The 20,608-nt window shown below is 38.3% G+C and overlaps 1 protein-coding gene across 1 annotated transcript in view; it reads left to right on the top strand.

Moving 5' to 3' along the window:
• Positions 1-2,982: 2,982 nt before the first annotated feature.
• The window catches only part of rasal2 (RAS protein activator like 2), a 106,040-nt gene continuing 88,414 nt past the window's right edge, over positions 2,983-20,608 (top strand). Inside the window, exon 1 of the mRNA XM_069194053.1 lies at positions 2,983-4,124. Coding sequence (XP_069050154.1) covers positions 3,950-4,124 — 175 coding nt within the window. The 5' untranslated portion in view covers positions 2,983-3,949. The remainder of the gene's footprint in view (positions 4,125-20,608) is intronic.

Below are 20,608 nucleotides of genomic sequence, written 5' to 3' on the forward strand. Positions count from 1 at the left end.
ATCGATAAAGTTGGAAGTTACCTATCATGGAGATGTCTTACATCACTTTTATTGACGTAGTACCGTCTGTGCACATGGTTGAGCAATACATTCTATTTAATCCTTTGTGAAGTACACACACACACATATATATATATAATTTGTCCAAAGCTATGCAAAGTTGTCGAGAATCAAAATAAAAGTAATAAAATGTATAACTAAATGTGCAGCCTGTGTGTACGAGGTGACATTAGTGATGGTATGGGAAGTAATTAAAAGCGGTTGCTTGGGTGATAAATTTAAACTCTATGCTTGAGACCACGGTAGACGCAAGGGGGCAATATAGAACAACAACCGGTGTTTACAGCAGTACATCAACTGGAGAGGAGATTTTGTTTTTAACCCATGAGCTTGTCACACAGAAATTGAAAATAAAACGTACAGGCAAATATATGTCACATGACCTATGTGTGTGTGTATATATAATATGGAAAAAGAGGCTAGGAAGAAAAATATCTGCAGGGTTTTTAAACATTTAAAAATGTTAAAAAGTAAAATCTTTAAAAATAAATTTAATAATTAAAAAAAATGTCATTTTGCTTCACCTACACCAGTGAGGGATTGCATGGTTGTCACTTTTGATTGGAAGAATATTCTTGAGAATATAGGAGATGAATAGAGTCCTATGAGTAATTAATCTTTTTTTTTTTGCATTTTCATGATCCTGACAAATTTAGTGAATGCATCAGTGGAGCGCACTCTCCCTGCTACAGCAGTTAGTGATGCCAGCTTTAGATTACTTCAGACAAGGAGGCAAACCATTGTTAGCATAACGGAATAAAAAGATCTTTGACAGATAGTTCAGCTATACTAATTCCCCAGATAGCTGACACACAGCCATTTTTTTTCTCTTGCCCTCTCACTGCAGTTACTGAGCTCCGATATACTCAGCCCTAGTGCTTTCATGTTTTAACCTGAGCAGACAATTAAACAGTTATCTTATTTATTTTATTGTATGCTGGATTTTTTCTTCGGGATTTTTCACAGTTGATTCACTTCATTAAAGGTACAGGTAACAAATCTTGATACCAGCTTTTAAGGCTCTAAATAATCTGTCTCCATCATACATCCCTGAACTCCTCCATGTTTACACTCCCTCCTGTAGGCTCTGTTCAGTTGAGGCTGGTCCATTTCTCAATGTACCTGGGGCTAAATCTTGGACTTATTTTGTCCATGTCTTTTCTGTCACTGTTCCTTTGTTATGGAATGTCCTTCCTTTCTTTGACTCTCTTCAGATCTAAATTCCAAACTCACCTTTTTACTGGGGCCTACATATAATTCTCCTACATTAAATCCTGTATGTTCTTGTTTATTTTTTATGGTAACTTTTTGTCTTTTTCTTTAACACTATGTATAGGATCTTTTGATTTGGAAAGGTGCTTTATAAATAAGAGTTGTTGTTTTTTTTTGAAGTAGTAGATAAAATATCCTACAGTCTGGTTAGAAGTATTACAATTAATTAAAAAAAAACAATTAATAAAACAGTTAATAAAAAAATCAAACCAACCACATAACAGAGGTGGAACAAAAATGAGAAGACACTGTAGGTCATCCAAAAATTGACCAGACAATCATTTCCCAAAACAGAAAATGTGGTATCCTAATTGCTGAAGAGTATTAGCACAACAGTCTAATAAATCATTCGAAGATACTGCACTTTAGTCTTAAAGTAAAACATTTACCGATCCACCTCGTCCCACGGTGACGATAAATGAAGATTTTGACATAAATGAGTGTTGTAATCTTTGGAAGGATTAAATGTTGAAGTGTGATTTAAAGCATGACATCTAAGAACAACCTGTTTTTTTATATCCTCTTATATACTGTTAGCGCTGATATTCAGGGCGACACAGGCATTGTGTAACCCTACAAAAGCTTAATGATGGGAATAAAGTCAATGTATGTCTTTCTAATGTCCTATAGGAAAGTGTTATCTAATTCCCTCACAGAGCTCTCCATGAACTACATCAAACACTATGAATGTGGAGTGCTCTTAGAAAATTCAAGCACCTTCGAGAAGTGGAACAAGCAAAGATGAACAGCTTTAGCTAAATAGTCTTTTGTTTTGCCTCCCTCGTCTTCCTTTTTTCTCCCCACTCCAGGCTTTAAAACCGTTAGCTTTGTCTTATTCAGTCTCCATTATTTGTGTAATTGATTTTCTGCAGGTTGACATTTCTCTCAGCCTTGCATCCAAAACCTCTTTTAATGATCCTCTGTTTTCGAAAAAGCTATCGTTGTAAATTGCTAATGCGGTGACATTTTTATTACAGTCTATTTTGCCTGTATTAGGTCTACTACATCTGACCAGAACAATATTGTAAATGTCACGAGCCAAAAACCAATCATCCTCATCTAAAATCAAATTATGAATTTATGCTTCCTGACATAAAAACAACACATTGCATGTTACATCAATTCTATAATAAAATGCTTTCACTATTATAGTATTGTATGTTAAGGCACATTTCTAGGTACTAACACCTAAGACCAAATAATGTGATATCAGTAATATGCTATATTGGTTTATCAATAACTGCAGTGTGTCTGCATCTCAGTTTCAGTCTCTGGCATGGTGGTGAACCTGGGAAAGCAGCTTTAAATCCAGACTATAGCCTGCGGCAAAGTACTATAAAAATGCCTTTGAAACACACCTGGTTCTTCCTTGTTATATTGGGAATCCATTGAGGTCAACACAATGCATTCAATGGAATACCGTGTCATTAGCAACACCAGCTAATTAACTAACTAGATTCATAAAAACCTTCCAGAACTTCCAGAGAAGGGTTTCAAATTGATTTACCGTTAGCGAACACACTCATCACAGGAGACGTTTAGACTAGTTTTATTATTTGAATTAAGGTCGCCCGATGCAGAGTTGCATCCCAGATCTCGCTCGCTCGATTGTGCTTCCTGTGTACTAGTAACTCGTGGAGCTCGGGAAGCTCTGAGATCGACTGCTCCCTCCTGTCTCTCTGCGATCCCGGCTGGAGCTGTGATTGAGAAGAAAAGCTGCTTGGGATTTTTAAAAACGTGAACGGGGTTTTTTTTGTCTCCCCGTTTGAACCAGAGGAATTTAGCAGGAGGAGAGCAGGATGGCCGTGGGATTAAAGAGAGGCAATTAACCGGACGACCCGTCAGGGAAACCAGAGCGGCTAAATAATGAGTATTTAAACCTCTCAGGATAGAGTAACGGAGGGACAGACGCCCATTGCCCCATTGTATCTTCTTTTTAGATGTAGTTAAAGGACCGAGACCACAACGCATGGGGAAAGGCAAAAACTTGCCGGCTTTAGAGAACATACAATCTGGTCACAGTGTAGAGTTTTCCGTGGAGGGGAAAGATGGAAAATTGTGCGAGGTGTCTGTGAAAAGTGGAAAAGGGAAGGAGGTTTTCAAAAGGAGGAACCGTGCCAGGTAGCCAACTCGAGTTTAAAGGGGAAAAGTAGGTGAAACTAGTAGAGACCGAAGAAAGTGTGAACAGAGGGACTTGACTGATCACGAAAGGTTTTATTTTTTTCAAATAAACACCCTGATCTTGGTGGCACCGAAACGTGCTATGCCGTTCGCCGAGTGCAGCTGGGCTCAGTGTGCTTCACCTTGCAGCCTGGGAGTCGGTGAGCTTGCGGTCGGGCATTAAATTCACGAACATCACCGTACGGTAGGTGTGTTAAAACTCGTTGGAAGAGAGAGGAGACACGGGGTTTGGACACATGCACGGCGCAGGATGGACTCTCTCCGCGCATTCCTTGATTAGCGGGGCAGGAACAGATGAGATAGCGGCGTGCTGGACCGGAGGGAAGGCGGCGGCGGCTGGGGTTGTGTTTTGAATTGGTAGCCGTTTCTTCGCCCCAGAAAACGAACCCAAACAAGCCGGAAGAAGCTCTGCTAGGTTTCTGGACTTGCCCGGGGGATGGCTTCGCTGCCCGGCGCCGGTATGTATCACGGAGGTGCCCCTGGGATGGACACGGACTCGATCGCCGACGACGTGGAGTCTCTCCACGGGGGGATGATGTCTGTGGATCCGCTGCTCGACCGGATCTTGGTGGACTCGGTGTGCCAACAACAAGGATGGGTTCGGGTATACGGTAAGACCAGTCGCCAATAAGCGTTTGTTCCTGTGATGTGGCGTTCCGTCTGCCTGCAAGCTGTATAGTTGAAACACCGTTCCCGTGTTGGATGAAAGGCTGATACCGAAAAGGACAAAACAAAAGCATGAACTACCAAGGACTGAGTAGCCCCCAGCACCCAAATTGTTATGCGTAGGTTTTTACGCACAGATGGGTTTTTTATGTATGATTTCTGACAGGAGCATGGTCTGGGGGGGTGTTTCAGTTTAGTTCAATATCCACAATATTGTGGATTATAGTTCAATATGGTTTCTGGGCGCTAAGTGCTTCGATTATATATTTAGTTGAGATGGATCACTTGTTACACTGCACTTTTCCTATGGTGCTGTACTACGTTTCTCCCCTATATTCAAGGGGGAAAAAAGGTGTGTTCAGTTATTAAGATACAGGAGTATATCCTATTATGGTGATTCACAGTTGCTGTTGTTTTCAGGGACTCCCAAAGTGAAGTAAAAACAAACACATTTTCTTTACCGTGCTGTGATTGAAACACGTACCGAGAGTAAACGTTTTAGCAATGAATCATTGTTCTAATTGAGCAGACGGCCACAGGTACCGTGCTGTCTTTTAAAATTGTATTGGTTCTGTCTTTGGGTTTTTCAAGCAAAAAGTAACAGATTAGATAGAGGGAGAACTGTTCACATTTTGCTAAAACCATTGTATGATTTTATATTATGGGTCGTTTTTAAGCAGAATGTAAAGGTACACCTATGATTAATATTGCTATAAACCACCTTTCCTAGATTGGCTCCTTCATGTCTAAGGTAAGAGTTTGGCTGCGCAAGAAGAGGAACTTCCCTGAAGTCTGTTTCTTTGTTACAACTCATGAGTCACTTCCTCGGGTTATCAAAACTCCGCTGGATGATGGATTTTAAATGTGTGGGTCGTACTGCTATTGATTTTACTTCCCTAAAGTATCATATTAGATTTCTGGAGATTATTTCTAGCTTTTGGTTCAGTTTGGTTTTGAAGTTAACAGGGATTTATCTCTTTAATGTACTTGTCAGTAAGCACTGTTTCGACAGCTCCGTATGTGAGCAGTCGTGGGAATGTTTATGGTAGATTTTGGATAAACAAGTTATTTTGAACTTAAAATATGTTGTCACCAGAGGAATGTGCACGGTATGCTTTGAGAGGGATTTATTCTAAATCCCACTGAAAATGACGGACAAGAAAGAAGAAAAAATACTTTTATTACCTTTCCTACAAAGCCAAAGCCCCCATTTTTCTATATCTTTATAGTGAAGGAGTAAAACTTGATTGAAGACAAAGACGTTTTCCCTTGTGAATGAAATTTCAGGGTCCTGGCAGTAATAACTTGAATGAAAACGCCACAGGAACTGAATGTGAGCTGTTCACATGATCCTTATTAAGTCTGTTTCTCAGTGCTGGTGGCACAGCTACAGCAGCATCCTGTAGTAAGCGGTGTATTTTGAAAGTGTTCAGTTGCCCCCTCTTTGAGCACTTGTCTTGTGGTGTTTGCAGGTGATCAAGGTGAAATTGCTGGCTTTCTCCAACTTCTGAAAGCCTGTGGCTTGATACTTCGTTGACGATCGCTGAAAAACTCTTTATAGCATTGAACTGCAGGCATTGCCTGTTTTATGCAACTGTGAAAGGAACTCCAGGAGACAGAGCATAGATAATCTGAAATGGAGTCCTTCAACTTTACAAACCACTTTTTCAAGCTTTTCAACACTGAAGTACGGAGAAGGAAGTTAAAAACAGAAATTGTGTTAAAAGTAGCTGATTGAAGTTGCCATCTCCCTTTCTGCTGAGAATAGATTTTAATTTGAATCTCAATACTTTTTCCATTCTTGATTTTTGGATGAATCAGAGCCCACTTGTGTATCAAAGGTGTGTTTATGTTTGAGTTTTGCCTCTTGTTTGTGTGCAATAATAGCCTTGCTCTTTGTGTTTTAGTATTTAGTACATCGACTGTCCAAATATTGATACAGTGCTGTCCTCTGCAACTGCACTATTTTATTAACATGTTTGTTCTAGGTTTTTGTCTATCAAAGAAATAGTCCACGTCCGGCATCAAGAGATTCCCTTTAAATCCAACATGCAAATATAGTCTAGCATGTAATATCCATCCATATTCAAACTGTTTTCCAGGTGAGAGCTGTGGTAATAAACTAGCTTTTGTTGTAACTTTTTTTCCATAGTTTGGGCCTGCTGTTCATAAATATGGTTTATTAATTATTGTAATTAAATATGGTTTATTAATTATTGTAATTAAGTGATGCTATGTTTTAGAGAGCTGTATCTAGGCTTTACATCTTTCATTCAATACTTATTATATTTCTATTATATATTCTTTACTGCAGTGTACTAGTGATAAAACATTATCAGACCTGTCTTCTTTTTGCAGAAACCTGTGCAGTATTTGAGATTTTTCTCAATGAGTATCAGTTATGGAGTACCTTCATTTTCAGCTTTTGTTTTCCTTCACAAAAGGACTCTTGTGTGCTTTGTGATTACAGTGTTGCAATATACTCTGTAAACAGTTCTCAGTTCTAAACTTTCCCAGCCTTGGTAATTTAACTATGTTCTTGCCATTTTGCAGATCTGTTGGCTTTTAGAATTGGAAGCTTTCCAACTTATTCTAGATGCACTCTGAAGGACTTGCGACATGATTTGGGTGATTTCATTCAGTTTTATTAATTTTCTTACTCCTTTGCTCAGTTATGTGTAAATACGTGTTATGAGATTCTCATCAGTAAGACTTGCAGGTTACAGTATGTTTGTATTGGAATTAGCAGGTGTTTACGATATGTGGCCCTGTTGCTATCTTGACAGATGTAGCATGCTCCAAGCCCCCCCCTCACACACACACACACTTTGGAAGTGCTACAGTATTTAAAAATAAAATAAACTGGAAAGAAGCACAAGAATTCAAGAGAGATAATGGGAAAGAAAAGGAAACGTGGTGTCAGAGTTCATAACCCCAAACAAGCACTTAATAGAGGATGTGGGACAGGAAGGCAGATAGTAGGAGGAGGTTGACAGGATAAATACTGTTTTGATGTCAGCGTGGGCCTCACTTGCGTTAAAGTTGTGTATCAGGTTCTGTGATTCACTGCTCCTGTCGAAATGAGATCCTTAACCTTAAATGACCAGCACTTTGATTGTAACTGATTCATATTTTTCCTTTTGCTAGATAATGACAGGTTAACAAGGATGGAAAAGATCCTCTTTAAACTACTGAAATCACCATGAGCATGGACAATTTTCATAGATTGGCAGTGCTGCCTTTTATGGGCATTGAGAAATCTAATTACAGCGTTCTGGTTAACTGTAAGTTTAACTTTTCAATTGCATCATTAATAAAAATTGCCCTCTTTTATTTAATTTCTTTTTTGCTTGTGGGGAAAAATGTGTTATTGTGTTAAACACATAAAAGGAATGAGAGTACTGCCATTAAGTTGCTTGGCTTTATTGTAAAAACTTTGGTTTATTGAAATTCACAAAGCATGAATCCTTTTTTTTTTTAAAAGCACTGATAAAATTCTCACAGCTGATGAATATATATTCTGTTTCTGCAAACAGTCATTTCTAAAATCTATTAAATTTTTTTTCCATAAGGTCAGTTGTCTCTCATTTTCCGAACTAGGGCAACTTCTGTTTATCTGCAGTGACTCAGAATAATTGAATGAAAGAAATAATCATTTCTGTTGAGATACTTTACTGGAGAGTATCTGAATTTGTCTTTCATCTTGTTGTTTCCCACTGGGCTGGTGTGGACTTATATGTAAAGTTCGATGAAACCATGTCATTCCTTTTCCTTCTTTAAACCACTGTAGAAAAGAAAAAATGCTGGTATTTCCTTGTCCAACCAGTTTAGCTCAAGGAGCGTGTGCACTGTGAAGCCTGCTTTAGATTCACATTAAAATCTTTCGAGGGTGGCTGTCTTGCTGCTGTGATAGATATTTTAGGGCATTTTTTCTGGGACACTTTGATGTTTTTTTCCAGCCCCACCTAAATAGGGCCTTGAGACATGGCTGTGCATTGGCTTCACATGGGCAGACGATGTCAGCTGGAGCCCTGATGCCTCTGAACCCACGCCCACCCGGCCATCGACATGCTGCTAATTTTATACTTGGCTGTAGCACAGTGAAAAAGGACAAGGTCCCGCAGGGACAGGGGAGACGGGTGAGAACTGAAGAGTGCTGTGAAAAGAGCAACGCAGGAGAGGCATGAGAAAATGATATTTTCTGGTGGGGTGGAGGGGAGTCAAGGTCGGTGGGCATACTGTAAAACAGCAAGGTTTCCTGGCTAGTTCTTCTCTGGGCACCCAGCTCGACCAGTGCTGGAGACTCGCTCGTTAAAGGGCACGCCTTGTGTGGCCGGATGTAGCCCGAAGGTGCACACTGAAGATGGAGGTGAATCGTTGAATTTAAAGGCTGTGCCGCAGGGGTTTACGTCAAATCATAGAAACATAAAAGACTTCACATTTCCCAGCAGTGTCAAAGCAACCAATTTCTTTCTACATCCCAATAGCTAAAAATGATGTCAAGAAAAAAAGTGTAGACTAAATTTGTGGGACACAGCAACAGATCCGATTAGCTAATGTTCTTTCCCCTCCGTGGGGAGGGAGGGGCGTTTTAAGAGGCGGAAAGGACAAGAGGTGATGAAGAGCCCGAGATCACATTGTGAATAGTCTATTTGTACTTGGATCACAGGAGCCGTGTTTGCCAAGATGGAAGGATTTTAGACTCCTTGCTGTGACTCAGTCTGGCAGTGATGTAACCTGCCTTTCTTTGTGAATGAGCTCAGGACTCTGGATTCCAGCTCAGCAGACATGTCTATCCGTCACTGCATTCCATTCTGGAAAAGATTTGGTCCTTAAATATCTCTATAAGGACACCTCGTGATCTGGGTCTGTCTGAGCAAGAGGCTAGCGCAGCTTTTTTGTGGCGATATTCTCCGTCTTTTTGGAAGAAGATTTAGAGGAACGGAATGTTTTCTCCCGTCTTTGGAAGCTTCATGTAATCAGTGCTGTACTTTATTGCAAACCTCACTTGTGTAGTTTTAGGGATCTCAGATTTTGTTTTATTCTTCCAAGGAAACCATTAATAAAAGTGAGGGGGTTACTGGGCTTACTGGAGGTTTCCCATTGTTTGTCAGCTGGTAATATGATTTTAATTCATCTCACTGTTATCTCTGACAGTTGCTAATCCCTTCTAAATACAGTCTTCATAACAGCTACAGTCCTGTTGGCTAAGGCTCATTGCATTAACTCCATGTTAGATTTTGTCACAGCCTATGCCAGGTGATGCAAATTCTATTCAGCATGACTGGTTTAAAATAATCATATCTGTTGTGATACTTACATTTTCAGACTTGGGGTAATTTCTTATTCTGCTGCTGCAGTAACTCTAGTGCCTAGTCACCAGGAGCGTTTGTATTCAGTGAGCTGTATTAAGCACACCTCAATGTGACATCAAACCAGAGCAGAATCTGAAATAAGTCGAATTATGTCACCCTCATAGAATATCTGTGTTTTTACCATTATAAAGTATATAGCTTAAAAAAAGCAGTCAATTCAAATTTCAGGCTGTTTAACATCCTTCTGAGTCAGGTGAGGTTAAAAGCTGTTAGATCAAGTCCTGCAGCTTCTAACCTCACAAAGTCATCATTAGTACTGTGCTTAGCCTACACAAGGATAAAAGCCTACATGAAAGCATAAAATAATGCAACACACAGTTCTGTACACAGATGTCTTGATACTGGGATGCACAAAAGAGCACAAATAGTGTATGTTGGAAATGTCACATTACAGACCATATGAATCTTTATGCAAAACCCAATATTAAAACCTATTTAGGTTCATTCTTGCTTAAGAAGCTGCCCTTTTTGTTGTTTTGCCTGAAGGGTGCTGTGCTGGAAGTCTCTCAGGCAGTTGAATACCAGCTGTGATAGGTTAAGAGTGTGCTTTTTCAAACACTGTCCACTGGTTATTCAGAAGATGCAGAGGGAGTGGAGTGTAACGTTTTACGTTTCCAAGAGAATAGCCTGAGTTAATTTGAGTTGCTTGTTGGAGGGCAGAGAAGCTAATTAAACTTTTATTCACACTTAGTCTGCGGATGTCATTCCTGTATTTTATCTGGCACATGATATGCTGCTGAATGTCAGTAATTGCAATTTTTTTGTTTAATCTACGTACATCAGCTGCCTATTTCTCACAGAACGGTTTATATGTGATCAGATGCATCACTTATTAGTGTAGATTTGTTTTTTAACCAGTTGAAAAGGAACATTTTGCATTTTCCTATAGTGAAACATGCTTTGTTAAAATGGGCCAGGCATGCCAAAAGCCCATTGAATTGTGGTCCTCAAATAACTACTTTTATCAAGTTTGAGTTCTTTGAGACATTTCTGTTGGTATAAAACTTAAATTTCTAAGTGCTTTCTTTTTTTTCCAAATCTAGATAACAATATGTAACAATATAAAATGCACGAGTGCCAATATTCCCTCCAAAACACAATTCTAGCACCTTGTGATCTAGAAATCATCAATGTTTCTTACCCGTAGTGCTTTAATTGCTGCTGATGACGAGCAGCCATATAAGATGTCTGTTTCTATAGCCTTATGCACTTGCAAAGCTTAACTGGATCTCTTTATAATTAAACCTGGGTATACTGTGGGCAGAGAATGGGGATTGTGTCTAAGCTTATTAAGTGAGTCCTTTAGCTGTCTGCAGTGAGTGTAACAGGAAGTGTTTAAGTAGTTTAGCTGGGCTCATTCTCCCTGCTGTGTGTGTGTAACTTGTAGCTTTACTCCCAGTCACTTGCAATCAGTAGCTTTCTGCCCCACTGAATCAGCACCGACCTTGCCTGAAGCTATTGGGGGTGGGAGAACGTCTTAATTAATCACTAATTGAAGTAAAACATCCTCCTCAGATGAATGTACAAGATCTTAACCAGTACTTTTTTAAAGTTAACTTTTAACCATTTGCAAAGACCGGAGCCCTCAAAAAATGAAAATCAATCCCAGAATATCTCCTTAACAATGTAAGGGAAATCACTAATCTGGGAGGTTAGATGTAGTTTCCTATCTGACACTCCAGTCTTGAAACTACTGCTCTACTCCAGATGTAAAGTTTTTTTGGAAAAAAGAACTAGGTGATAAAAAGCTTGTGGTGTAGTATTGTGGTTGAGACAGTTTCATGTGGGAATTCAATAAAAGCCTGCATTGCTGTGGATAACCAGGCATTTCATTCAGGTATGTGAAACTTTGATTCCTTCGTAGAGACCTGGCAAGTTTAAATTGGTGAAAGCAACGTTAATATGAAGTGATTGGGCCTGGAGTTCTTCCAGGTCTCAAATAATTTCCAGATAGGGGTCCTTAAATTTCTGCATCCTCTTGATTTCCTGATTGAGGGGATCCAATTATCAAATTAGAGTGTAGTTGAGCATGTTACTGTTTTCCATTATGATAAGGGAAAAAAGCAGTTAAATTTGTGACACACTCACATACTGTTAGTGGGATTTAATATTTTGTCATGACTTCTTAGCATATTAATTTGGTCAATTTACATTTTAAGGGAAGGTTAATGCATGTTTTAAAAACATATATATTTATATAAGGGACCCAGTTGTATAACAAGAAAACAGATGCTGTAACTTGTTTTTAAAATGAAGAATTGCACAGTTTTGTGACAGATGGAAAGTATATCTCACAACCCTGTAGGAAAAAGCTAAGAATTTTGAACCTTAAATTGAATAAACATTTCCTTTCTTCTATGAGTGCCTTAGGTATTTCTCCCAGTTGAACATGCAGCATGGTAGAGAAATGACTATGTCTTTCTTATGCAGAGCACTAATACAGTAATCGGGAGCACATTGACTGGTAATTTCTTATAAAGTATTAATGATGCTTGCTACTACATCATTCATTGTCCTCAATCAGGTCTGTAACATTAGTCTTTTGTGATGAAGATATTAAGAAAAGCCATGGACTGCAGTAACGCTGTTGTGCTACCTTGTAGACCTTGGACAATTTGTTAGGTTCAGGAATGTAAAACCGTAACCTGAGGGTGGTCACAGAAGTATAGATTTTAACTGTGATGACAGATGATGTATATATTCAGTGCTTTACAGTAGAAGTGGATGTTGATATGGATTTCACAAGACTTGGAGTATAGTAATATTTCTGAGTAAGATGAAAGAGCCCCACAGTATAGATGACTGAATTTAGTACTGACGCCTTATGGAGAGGTCATGGGTAGGCTATAACACGCATCAGCTTGTAGGCTGTAAGCAGTGCTTGGTAAAAGGAGGTCACAGATAGCTGATTAACAAGAAAGCGTACAAAATAATGTCAAATTTCAGAAGTGCAATTAGGAGTATGGTTATAAATTGAACCTTTTATGATGGATAGAGTTCTTTTTTCTTAACTGATCTTCGTATGCTACCTATTCATGGGTATTATGAATGTCTTTGAAGTGCCATCATATAAGGAGGTTATACTTGTCTTTTCATCAGTATCAGTTGTATGTAGATGATTCAGCCTGCTACTGATTCCTGTCTAGATATCACCAAGGCTTTCAAGATGCATAACGTGATACTTTATCAGTTTTAAAGTTTTATATGTAGGTGTTTTTACTAGTCTAGTTTAGCAGATTTGAATTAAAAACAAAATAAAACCGAAAGCATAGGATAGCGTATAAATCCCTGCAATCCCTTCATTTTCACAGGTCATAATCGCTGCCTGGGCCTTTTTCGTCTTTCTCAATTATCTCTTGCATGGAAATGGAATTAATTAGAAATAATTCTGAAGGGAACCAACAGTTCGTGAGATTCAGGGCTCAATTTGGCTCTGTGGTCACATGAAATGTATAAAGGCAGTGTTTTAGCATGCAATCCTATTCCCTGCTAGTTTTCGGTAGATATATAAGAAGTCTGATGATGTTAAGTCTGGTGTTATTGTTTTCACATGGGCTCTTCCATTAACGTTTATTCTGAATCTCTGATCTTCCAATCTAAGAGCCTGCCAGCACAAACACACTTAGTGGAAACCTGAGCCCAGAGAGAAATGTTTTGGCTATTTGGGACACATGGAGTTGGTTGGGATACAGTAGTTTAATGTTTTTATCTTTGTCATTAAATCTCAGTGGCAGGGGATTTGTATGTGTTAATTTTCCCAAGGTAGGTATGTCCCTGATTTTCCTGAATTAGCTTATTTTAGAATTTTAGCAAAACTTATTCTTTTCTGACAGCTATCAGTTTCTCTGTAGTTGAATGGGGTTTTTTTAATAGTGGAAGTGTGAAATAGCTTCTTGTGTTCCTCCTAGAAAACATCTAATCGTAACTGACTGCAAATGGTACTTACTGTACATTGCAGATTATGACCACACACATACTGTGCTATGCATTCAAACTTGATCACTGAGTTCATGTTAGCATTGTCCATACCTTACGCTGTGGACATTTCTGTTTTACTCATCATTGAATGATTTGTTGAAGTCCTTATGGCCATTAAGGACTGGTGCAGTAATTTGCTATTGTTCATTAGAGACCACAGCATACCCTTTTATGGACTAATACAGTGTTAGACTTCACAAATTAATCTCTCTCCTATCATGAAGAAAGATGTACCTTTTGCTTTTTCTAAAACATCCCAATTATATTTTGCTTTAGCTTCTAAAAGGCTCTTAACAAAATATTGCATAGTGTTTTCCTTGAATAGCTAACAGTAATTTGAATTAGTGATAATACCTGTGATCATCTAAGCATTTATCATGCCAGTTTGTCCAACACAGTTTGTGGTATAGTGGTTAGAGAGTAATAACTGGAACCATAAAGGTCTTGGTTTTATTGTATATTTTGCTTAAAGTTACATGCTGAATTACATGTTTATCTTCTAACATTTATTGGATTGCAATTAGCAAGTGTTTATTGTTTTATGACTGATTTTGTAAAAGTGTTTGTAATACAATGCAATGTTTAAAATAATAAATGTTTCTCCTGTCTGCACTTTGCTTTGTTTAATTGACACTGGGATATTTCATCCTTCTGACTATAGTCAGTTTTATTTGAAAACTAAACTGTATAAGCTTGTATAAATACTGTACCTGGAACTTCACATTGACCCAAAGAACTTTGTAGCAGCACAACCAAGCTGCCTTTTTTAATTTGAGAAAGGTTGTTTTGTTCTTTTCATGTAATGTATCATTGAAGACAAAAATATCTAGGTCTGTATGATATTAAAAAGTGTCGAAAAAGCTGTTGTGTGTTATGAATTAAACAGAACAGAATAATAGCCATATAATAACTCCTATGATGTCATATGACAGTTTGGCTCAGTATAAAGCAAGAAACTGAATTTTACTTTAAAAGTTACTTTTTTATTATGTGTGAGCTCCATGGCTTTCCATAATCAATGTTCTGTAGTAGGATATACAGTAGGTCTTCCATAATGAACATTAGCAGGAACAGTCAAATTTTTTACAAAAGCAAGGTGTTAGCCAAGATCTTGACCTGAGCGATCGTTGACAGTTTAACAAATATTGCTATCAGTGAGTTGAGGTTAAAAATTGACTATCAGGTTTGAAAAGTCCAGCATGATAGCATTCAGAAGTGAGACCAGATACTATTCAAAGATCAAAGCAGTTCTATACATGGATATAGTTCAAGGCCCAGGCCTGTTTTCAGAGGAAAAACTGCAGAGTCTTGTTAAAGCAGGCTCATTATCTGTAATTAAATACAATTTCTGCACATTTTACAAAAAGGCCCAAGATCCCAAGATGCTGCTTTTGTTTGGAAAATGTTAGCAAAAAGGAACATTGTTTTTGGCAAATATGCTTTTGCAAAACTCAAAATGACATACTCCAGAACCCTTTTGTCACGGAAAATCTTTTTTTGATTTTCTGTCATTCAGGGTGGGGCCCTGTGCTCTTGTGAAACACCTTGGCCTGTGTAACATGCATTAGGTGCATGAAGTAGTTTTCATCAATCAACACATTGAACTGGTCATGCTGTTCCTTTAGTCATTGCCAGCTCTGCTTTGAACTTTTCTTGAATTCTGTTTCGATTCGCCCAGGAGGTAAGATGTTTGAGCTGGTAGCTGTTCTCGTGCACATGGAATGACAGAGTGCTTCTGGCCAACTCTAACAAACGTTTGGCAGCTCTCCCCATCAGGGAGGTCCAGTGCCTATTGCTGGAGACAATAGGGTACACACACTCCTATTCATTCTCCATCTTCCGGAGCAGGCAGGGAAACAGTCTGTACCATGTATCAGAGGATTAAGCCAGGGAAGTGTTATCGTTGGAACTTTAATTGCTGTTCTTCTGAAAAACTGGTGTGATGTTGACTTCAAGCAGCAATTGTTTTTATACAACACATCTTAGGTGCTATGCCTGTATTCACAGCAGTATAGCCGATAGGAGGAAGAATATTGTATTGGGTCTTACATTAGTTCCTTCCAATCTGGTCTGTATGTCTGGGTGGTGGATGATTGCTGTATCACTCATGTTTTTAAGGTGAGTGTGGTGGTTTCTTTAATATTTAGACACCATGTAGGTCATATTCTAAGTCTATATATGCCCTCTGACTCTTTGACTGTACAGACTAGCTTATATATTCAATGCAAACTCTATATGTGACCTTCAGATAATGTTATTTCCAGATACTTTGGCTGAGACACTTTATAGTGTCTTATAGATATATGTAGTCAATGGCCACAATATTTGGCTGCTAATGTTGGGACTCAGTGAGCAGCTTCAATAGGATGTTTTATGCATTCCCCAAGGTTTTTAATTATTCGTAAGGTAATGGTGTGGGGATAGAACTGCATGTTCTAATGTTTTGACCAGTGTTCAGTAGAATTAAAATCTGGGGATTTTTCTGACCAAGTAATGTGATTGATGTCTGTCTTAGAGCTCCTTAAACCATTCATTGCCGGCCACGAAAAGTCTAGTCATCCGATGGGGGGGGGGGTTATTTTGACCAATCAGTACATGCAGAACTTACTGCCTTCTCACACATGCATTTAAATTATGGGTTGCTTTAATTGCACATTTTGTATAAATGCAAGTTACGAAGTAACATATTCTTGCTTTCAAATTTGTGACATCTCAAAATGTTTTGATTGTGGCTGTTTCTCCTTGCCTTGATAACCGCATAGGTTTACCCAAGATAGAAGTTCAAATATGTTTTTTTTTAATATGACACATAGTCCTGCGTTCATTGTTTATAGCTATTGCATGGCCTTGTATTATTGTAAATGTATTTATATGGGTGAGAATGTTCAGTACAAACCCTTAACAAACCAACAAGTGTTAGTATGCTTTGTGAGTTGTGTTTCTGTGGACACTAATTTGATTGGTTGTCAATACAGACATGGAGTCAAAGATGATCACATGGGCTACATTTACAGAGGCCAGGGCTTTCCTGGGAGAGGAATGCACACGAGAATGGGTGCTATTCAAATGAGCATGAAGATATTTTTTGGGATTTTTCACTATTGAATTCATCTCTACAATTCAATAGCTAAACGGGCTTTTCTTATATTAAATGTACAGTTTACCAGATTAAATCAAACATTACTGCTTAACAATGGTAGATTGTCAATAGGACAGTCTGCTTGAATTGCAGAGATGAGATCAGGGTATTTGCACTTATATGGGTTTGATCACCAGGCTTTGATCTCGGCTTGTCCTAACTCTTAACTGCTTCATATTTTAGCCCTTACCTCATCTCATATTATACAATTTTGCCCCTCTCATCATTTTCTGAACCTGTCTCCCTTCTTGATCTTATCCCACCTTCTGTCAGCAGGAGTTGCTTAATGTGTGTATTCTCTTCGACTACAACATTGCAGTTTTGTGTTTCCTGAAGGCTTATTTTAGACACCCTGTGCTCTGATCAGGTTTCAAAGGTTAATAGCAAGAGACTGCCTTCTGTCTTGGTTCACTAAATAAGACACGGGTTGCTGTGTTGTTCAGGAGATTAGACCTTCCAATTTGGAAGTAGATTTTTAAATTTGTCTGATTATGTCACTGGTTTTAATTAAAGCCCAGACTTGGAAAGCTAAAACAACTTGAAGGAAAATGGATTAGTTTACAGTTTTCTTTCCTTTTGAGACTTTTTTTTGGTTGGTTAATTTCCTCCTGTTTTTATAGCTTCTCTTACAAACCATGCTACTGAGTTTACAGACTTAGGTTTCTCCTAAGACAAACATGACTAGGTTTACAGGCTGTGATGATAGCTTCCTTGAGCAGCAAAGGATTCCCAGAATGCTTTGTGCAGATTAGGTGTTTCAAGACTCCAGACTGTAGCTAAACATTTGTCACACGTGGCAAAAGTAATGTTTGGTGACAATATTCCATAAGACTTTTCTGTTGGCAGACGCAACACAGTTATAGTACTCCCAACTTTCTAAAATGCATAAAGAAATAGCAATCGCTTAAGGGTTTTTGTAAATATATACAAACACTTTCTACACAAAAAAATAAAAATATGCAATTTGGGACTTCTCTGAGCTAAAACAAACAAAAAAATGACTGTACGTGTCCTTGGCTTCCTTAAATGTTCTTTTTACCACCCAACAACTGGATTTGGTGCCCATACTTTTTGGTCAGGGACCCATGGAGTCCCTAGGTAAAAGCTTTGTCTGGCCCACTCGGTCCATTGTACTGAATGTGTTTATCATGGAGGTCTTAGAGCTCACCATGGTTACTAACAGTACTACTCCCTTGTTGTGCTGGTCATTATCCCACTCTTTCCCACTACAATACCCCTTTTTTAGTTATTTTAAGAGCTTATAATTTGTAAGCCACAATGGAGCTGGAGATTCAAGGAAATTTGCTAAAAGGTCAGATGTACTATCTGGCCTTACCCTTAAACCAGGATTTGTCAGATATACCACAGCTGAAAAAAGCAGAATTGACTCCTCTGTGTAAAAAGCTTTTCTGGTTTTATATTGTCAGGATTCTGTCTCTTGTTGAGAGGTGATTACAGTAGTGATAGTATAGGTTTTCTACGGTATGCTAATGATATGAATATATTGATAATCATGGCAAAGAAAAAGAGAAGATGAAAATTGTAAACCACGAGGAGCGTTTTTGTCATTATCCAGAGCACAATTTCTAGTGGTGTCATGACAATGGAAAAGCAGAGCAAAAAAAATAATCACCATCAAATGTCAGCCCAGCTAACCTGCATTCCCTGCTGTGTGATGGGGCCTGACTTTGTTGTCCCAACAACCCAATAATGAACTAATATATAACAGGCTGGAGGACACCGGGATAAAAGCAGCACTTTGATGAGGATGAAAGAAGTCTATAGAGCTCATGAGAGGCTGATCTGATCTGCCAGCGATCTGTCCTAGGTTTGCTTTTTCCCTGACAGCAATGTCCTGTCACTAGCCCTGTGGTTCCACTTAGCATTCATATGTCTCATGTTTGATCTGCTGTGAAGAGAGTAAATTCTACTGGGTTATTGCTGTACTCTTTCAGTCCCTGGACTTCCCATCCTCCCTTACATAATTGTAATTTCAGCATGTCTATTTTATGCAGTCCATTAACATGTTAACAGCACCTACCCGAAAATACACACTTTTGGCATTTTTTGTAAGCCTGCTGGCATTAATCCCATCCCAGATAAGGCCTTATTTTTACTTTTGTTATCAGAAATGAATAGATGTAGTTCTAAGCTGATTAAAAGTTAACGGTCATTATTTTCCCAATGCATATACAAACAGAATTCTGTATCTTTCAGACAGTAGAAAAGAGAACATGTTACTTCTCAGTTCTATGTTAATCACTGTTGAAGGCAGTTGTTTTACTGAGTCTGACAGTTATTTAGGTCTCAAGCTTTGTTGCTGCTGTAACTAATGATTTCCTTAGTCCTGCTAGGTCCTGAAATAATTCCTGAAACAAGCTTAATTTTTAACACCCATTAAATAAGCCATATCCTGATACTGTATCAGTGGAGAAGCATCTTGCTCCTACAGATCTATACGAGCAGTTAGTTTTCCATTAAATGTCGTGTATGTCGAAGATGCTTACTGGCTGCATTGCAAGAATCTTAGATGTGGGGCGTTCCCTGAAAACAGAGGAAGTCCTCATCCTGTTTTGGATCCAGTCCCTGGTCTTTCTAGGATTTTTTTCCCTTTAAATCGATTTCGTGTTTGGACAACAGGAAAAAGACGGGCAGTATCCTGGACCAAGAGCAGTGTGGGTGGACCTCAATGAGGTCATTAGGATACAGTGCTCTTTAAATATTTAATTCCTACAGCAAGAGCTGACATCGTCTTTAAGGTCACAGAGAACTGTTTACACCTTTGTTTTATAGCTTCTAAAGCCTTCAGAAAAAATGATCTTCCTTAAGGTGCATTTAAGAAGTCTAAAAGAAGATTAAAGATTAAAATCTGATCAACAGGTGAAGAATTTACAGCCTTATTCTGTGTTGTTGGTCTTTTGCTTAATTCTTTTTTTAATAGCATATTTCCAAAAGATATGAAAATGTCTCTTCTGTGAAGTCAATTTAAGAATGCAATAGTTATTCTGGCTACTAGAGAAATGATTGCAGCTCAGCATTTCCAGTTCACATATGGTAATACTGAAACTGAATTCAGTAATCAGAGCATAATGCTTTTAACCCCTATAAAAGCAGGGGTATCTTGCAGACACTGTAATATTTCAATAAATGGTAAGTTTTATAAGTTTGGTAGCCATCAAGTCAGCCACTGTAATGTAGGCTATTAAGAGTATGTACTGTAAGAGAAAGTACTGAAATCACAGCCCATCTACTTCAATGTTTAGACATTTGCACTATAAATTGATTGGAGCTTCTGAGATAGAAGCTGTTTCTCACCCACATGTTTATCCAGACAGTTCCCCCTGCCACTATGTACCTGGCTTTTTCAAATTAATTTTGATTAGAAACAAACCAACAGTTACTGTCACCTAGCAACTAACTTTCTCTCTCTGTTTTCTTTAACCTCTTTGTATCTGGTTTGTTTTAACCATGAGATTTTTATTTTTATAAATAACCTTTTTTTATTTTTTATGCCCATAGAATAATTTTTAATTCTGTTATGCAGTTTAAACCTAATATGAGTTTAAACTCTCATCACACATTGCAGTTAGCAAAGACTAGCTACACAAAAAAAAACATACATTTACATATTTTAGGTGAATTAAATTAGAGTGAGGAGCATTAAGGAGTACAGTATCTAGATCAAAGAGTAAATCAGTGTCATTGGTTCTGTGATTTCCCTATATTTAAAATAACTCTTTAAGTTTAAATAGGTAGGATACTCATTTGTTTGTTTTCTTATTGGCCTTTAGAACATATATCGATGTTACAGTCTTCTTGTCTTCAGTGTTATAGGGACGGTGCAGTGGCTCTGTGGCTGGAAGGTTGCCGTTCGTATCCTGTGGCCGGCAGAGGAATCCTACTCCGTTGGGCCCCTGAACAAAGCCCTTAATGCCAT

Source organism: Lepisosteus oculatus, chromosome 9 (assembly GCF_040954835.1).
Source record: "Lepisosteus oculatus isolate fLepOcu1 chromosome 9, fLepOcu1.hap2, whole genome shotgun sequence".
In the NCBI taxonomy this organism is placed as follows: domain Eukaryota; kingdom Metazoa; phylum Chordata; class Actinopteri; order Semionotiformes; family Lepisosteidae; genus Lepisosteus; species Lepisosteus oculatus.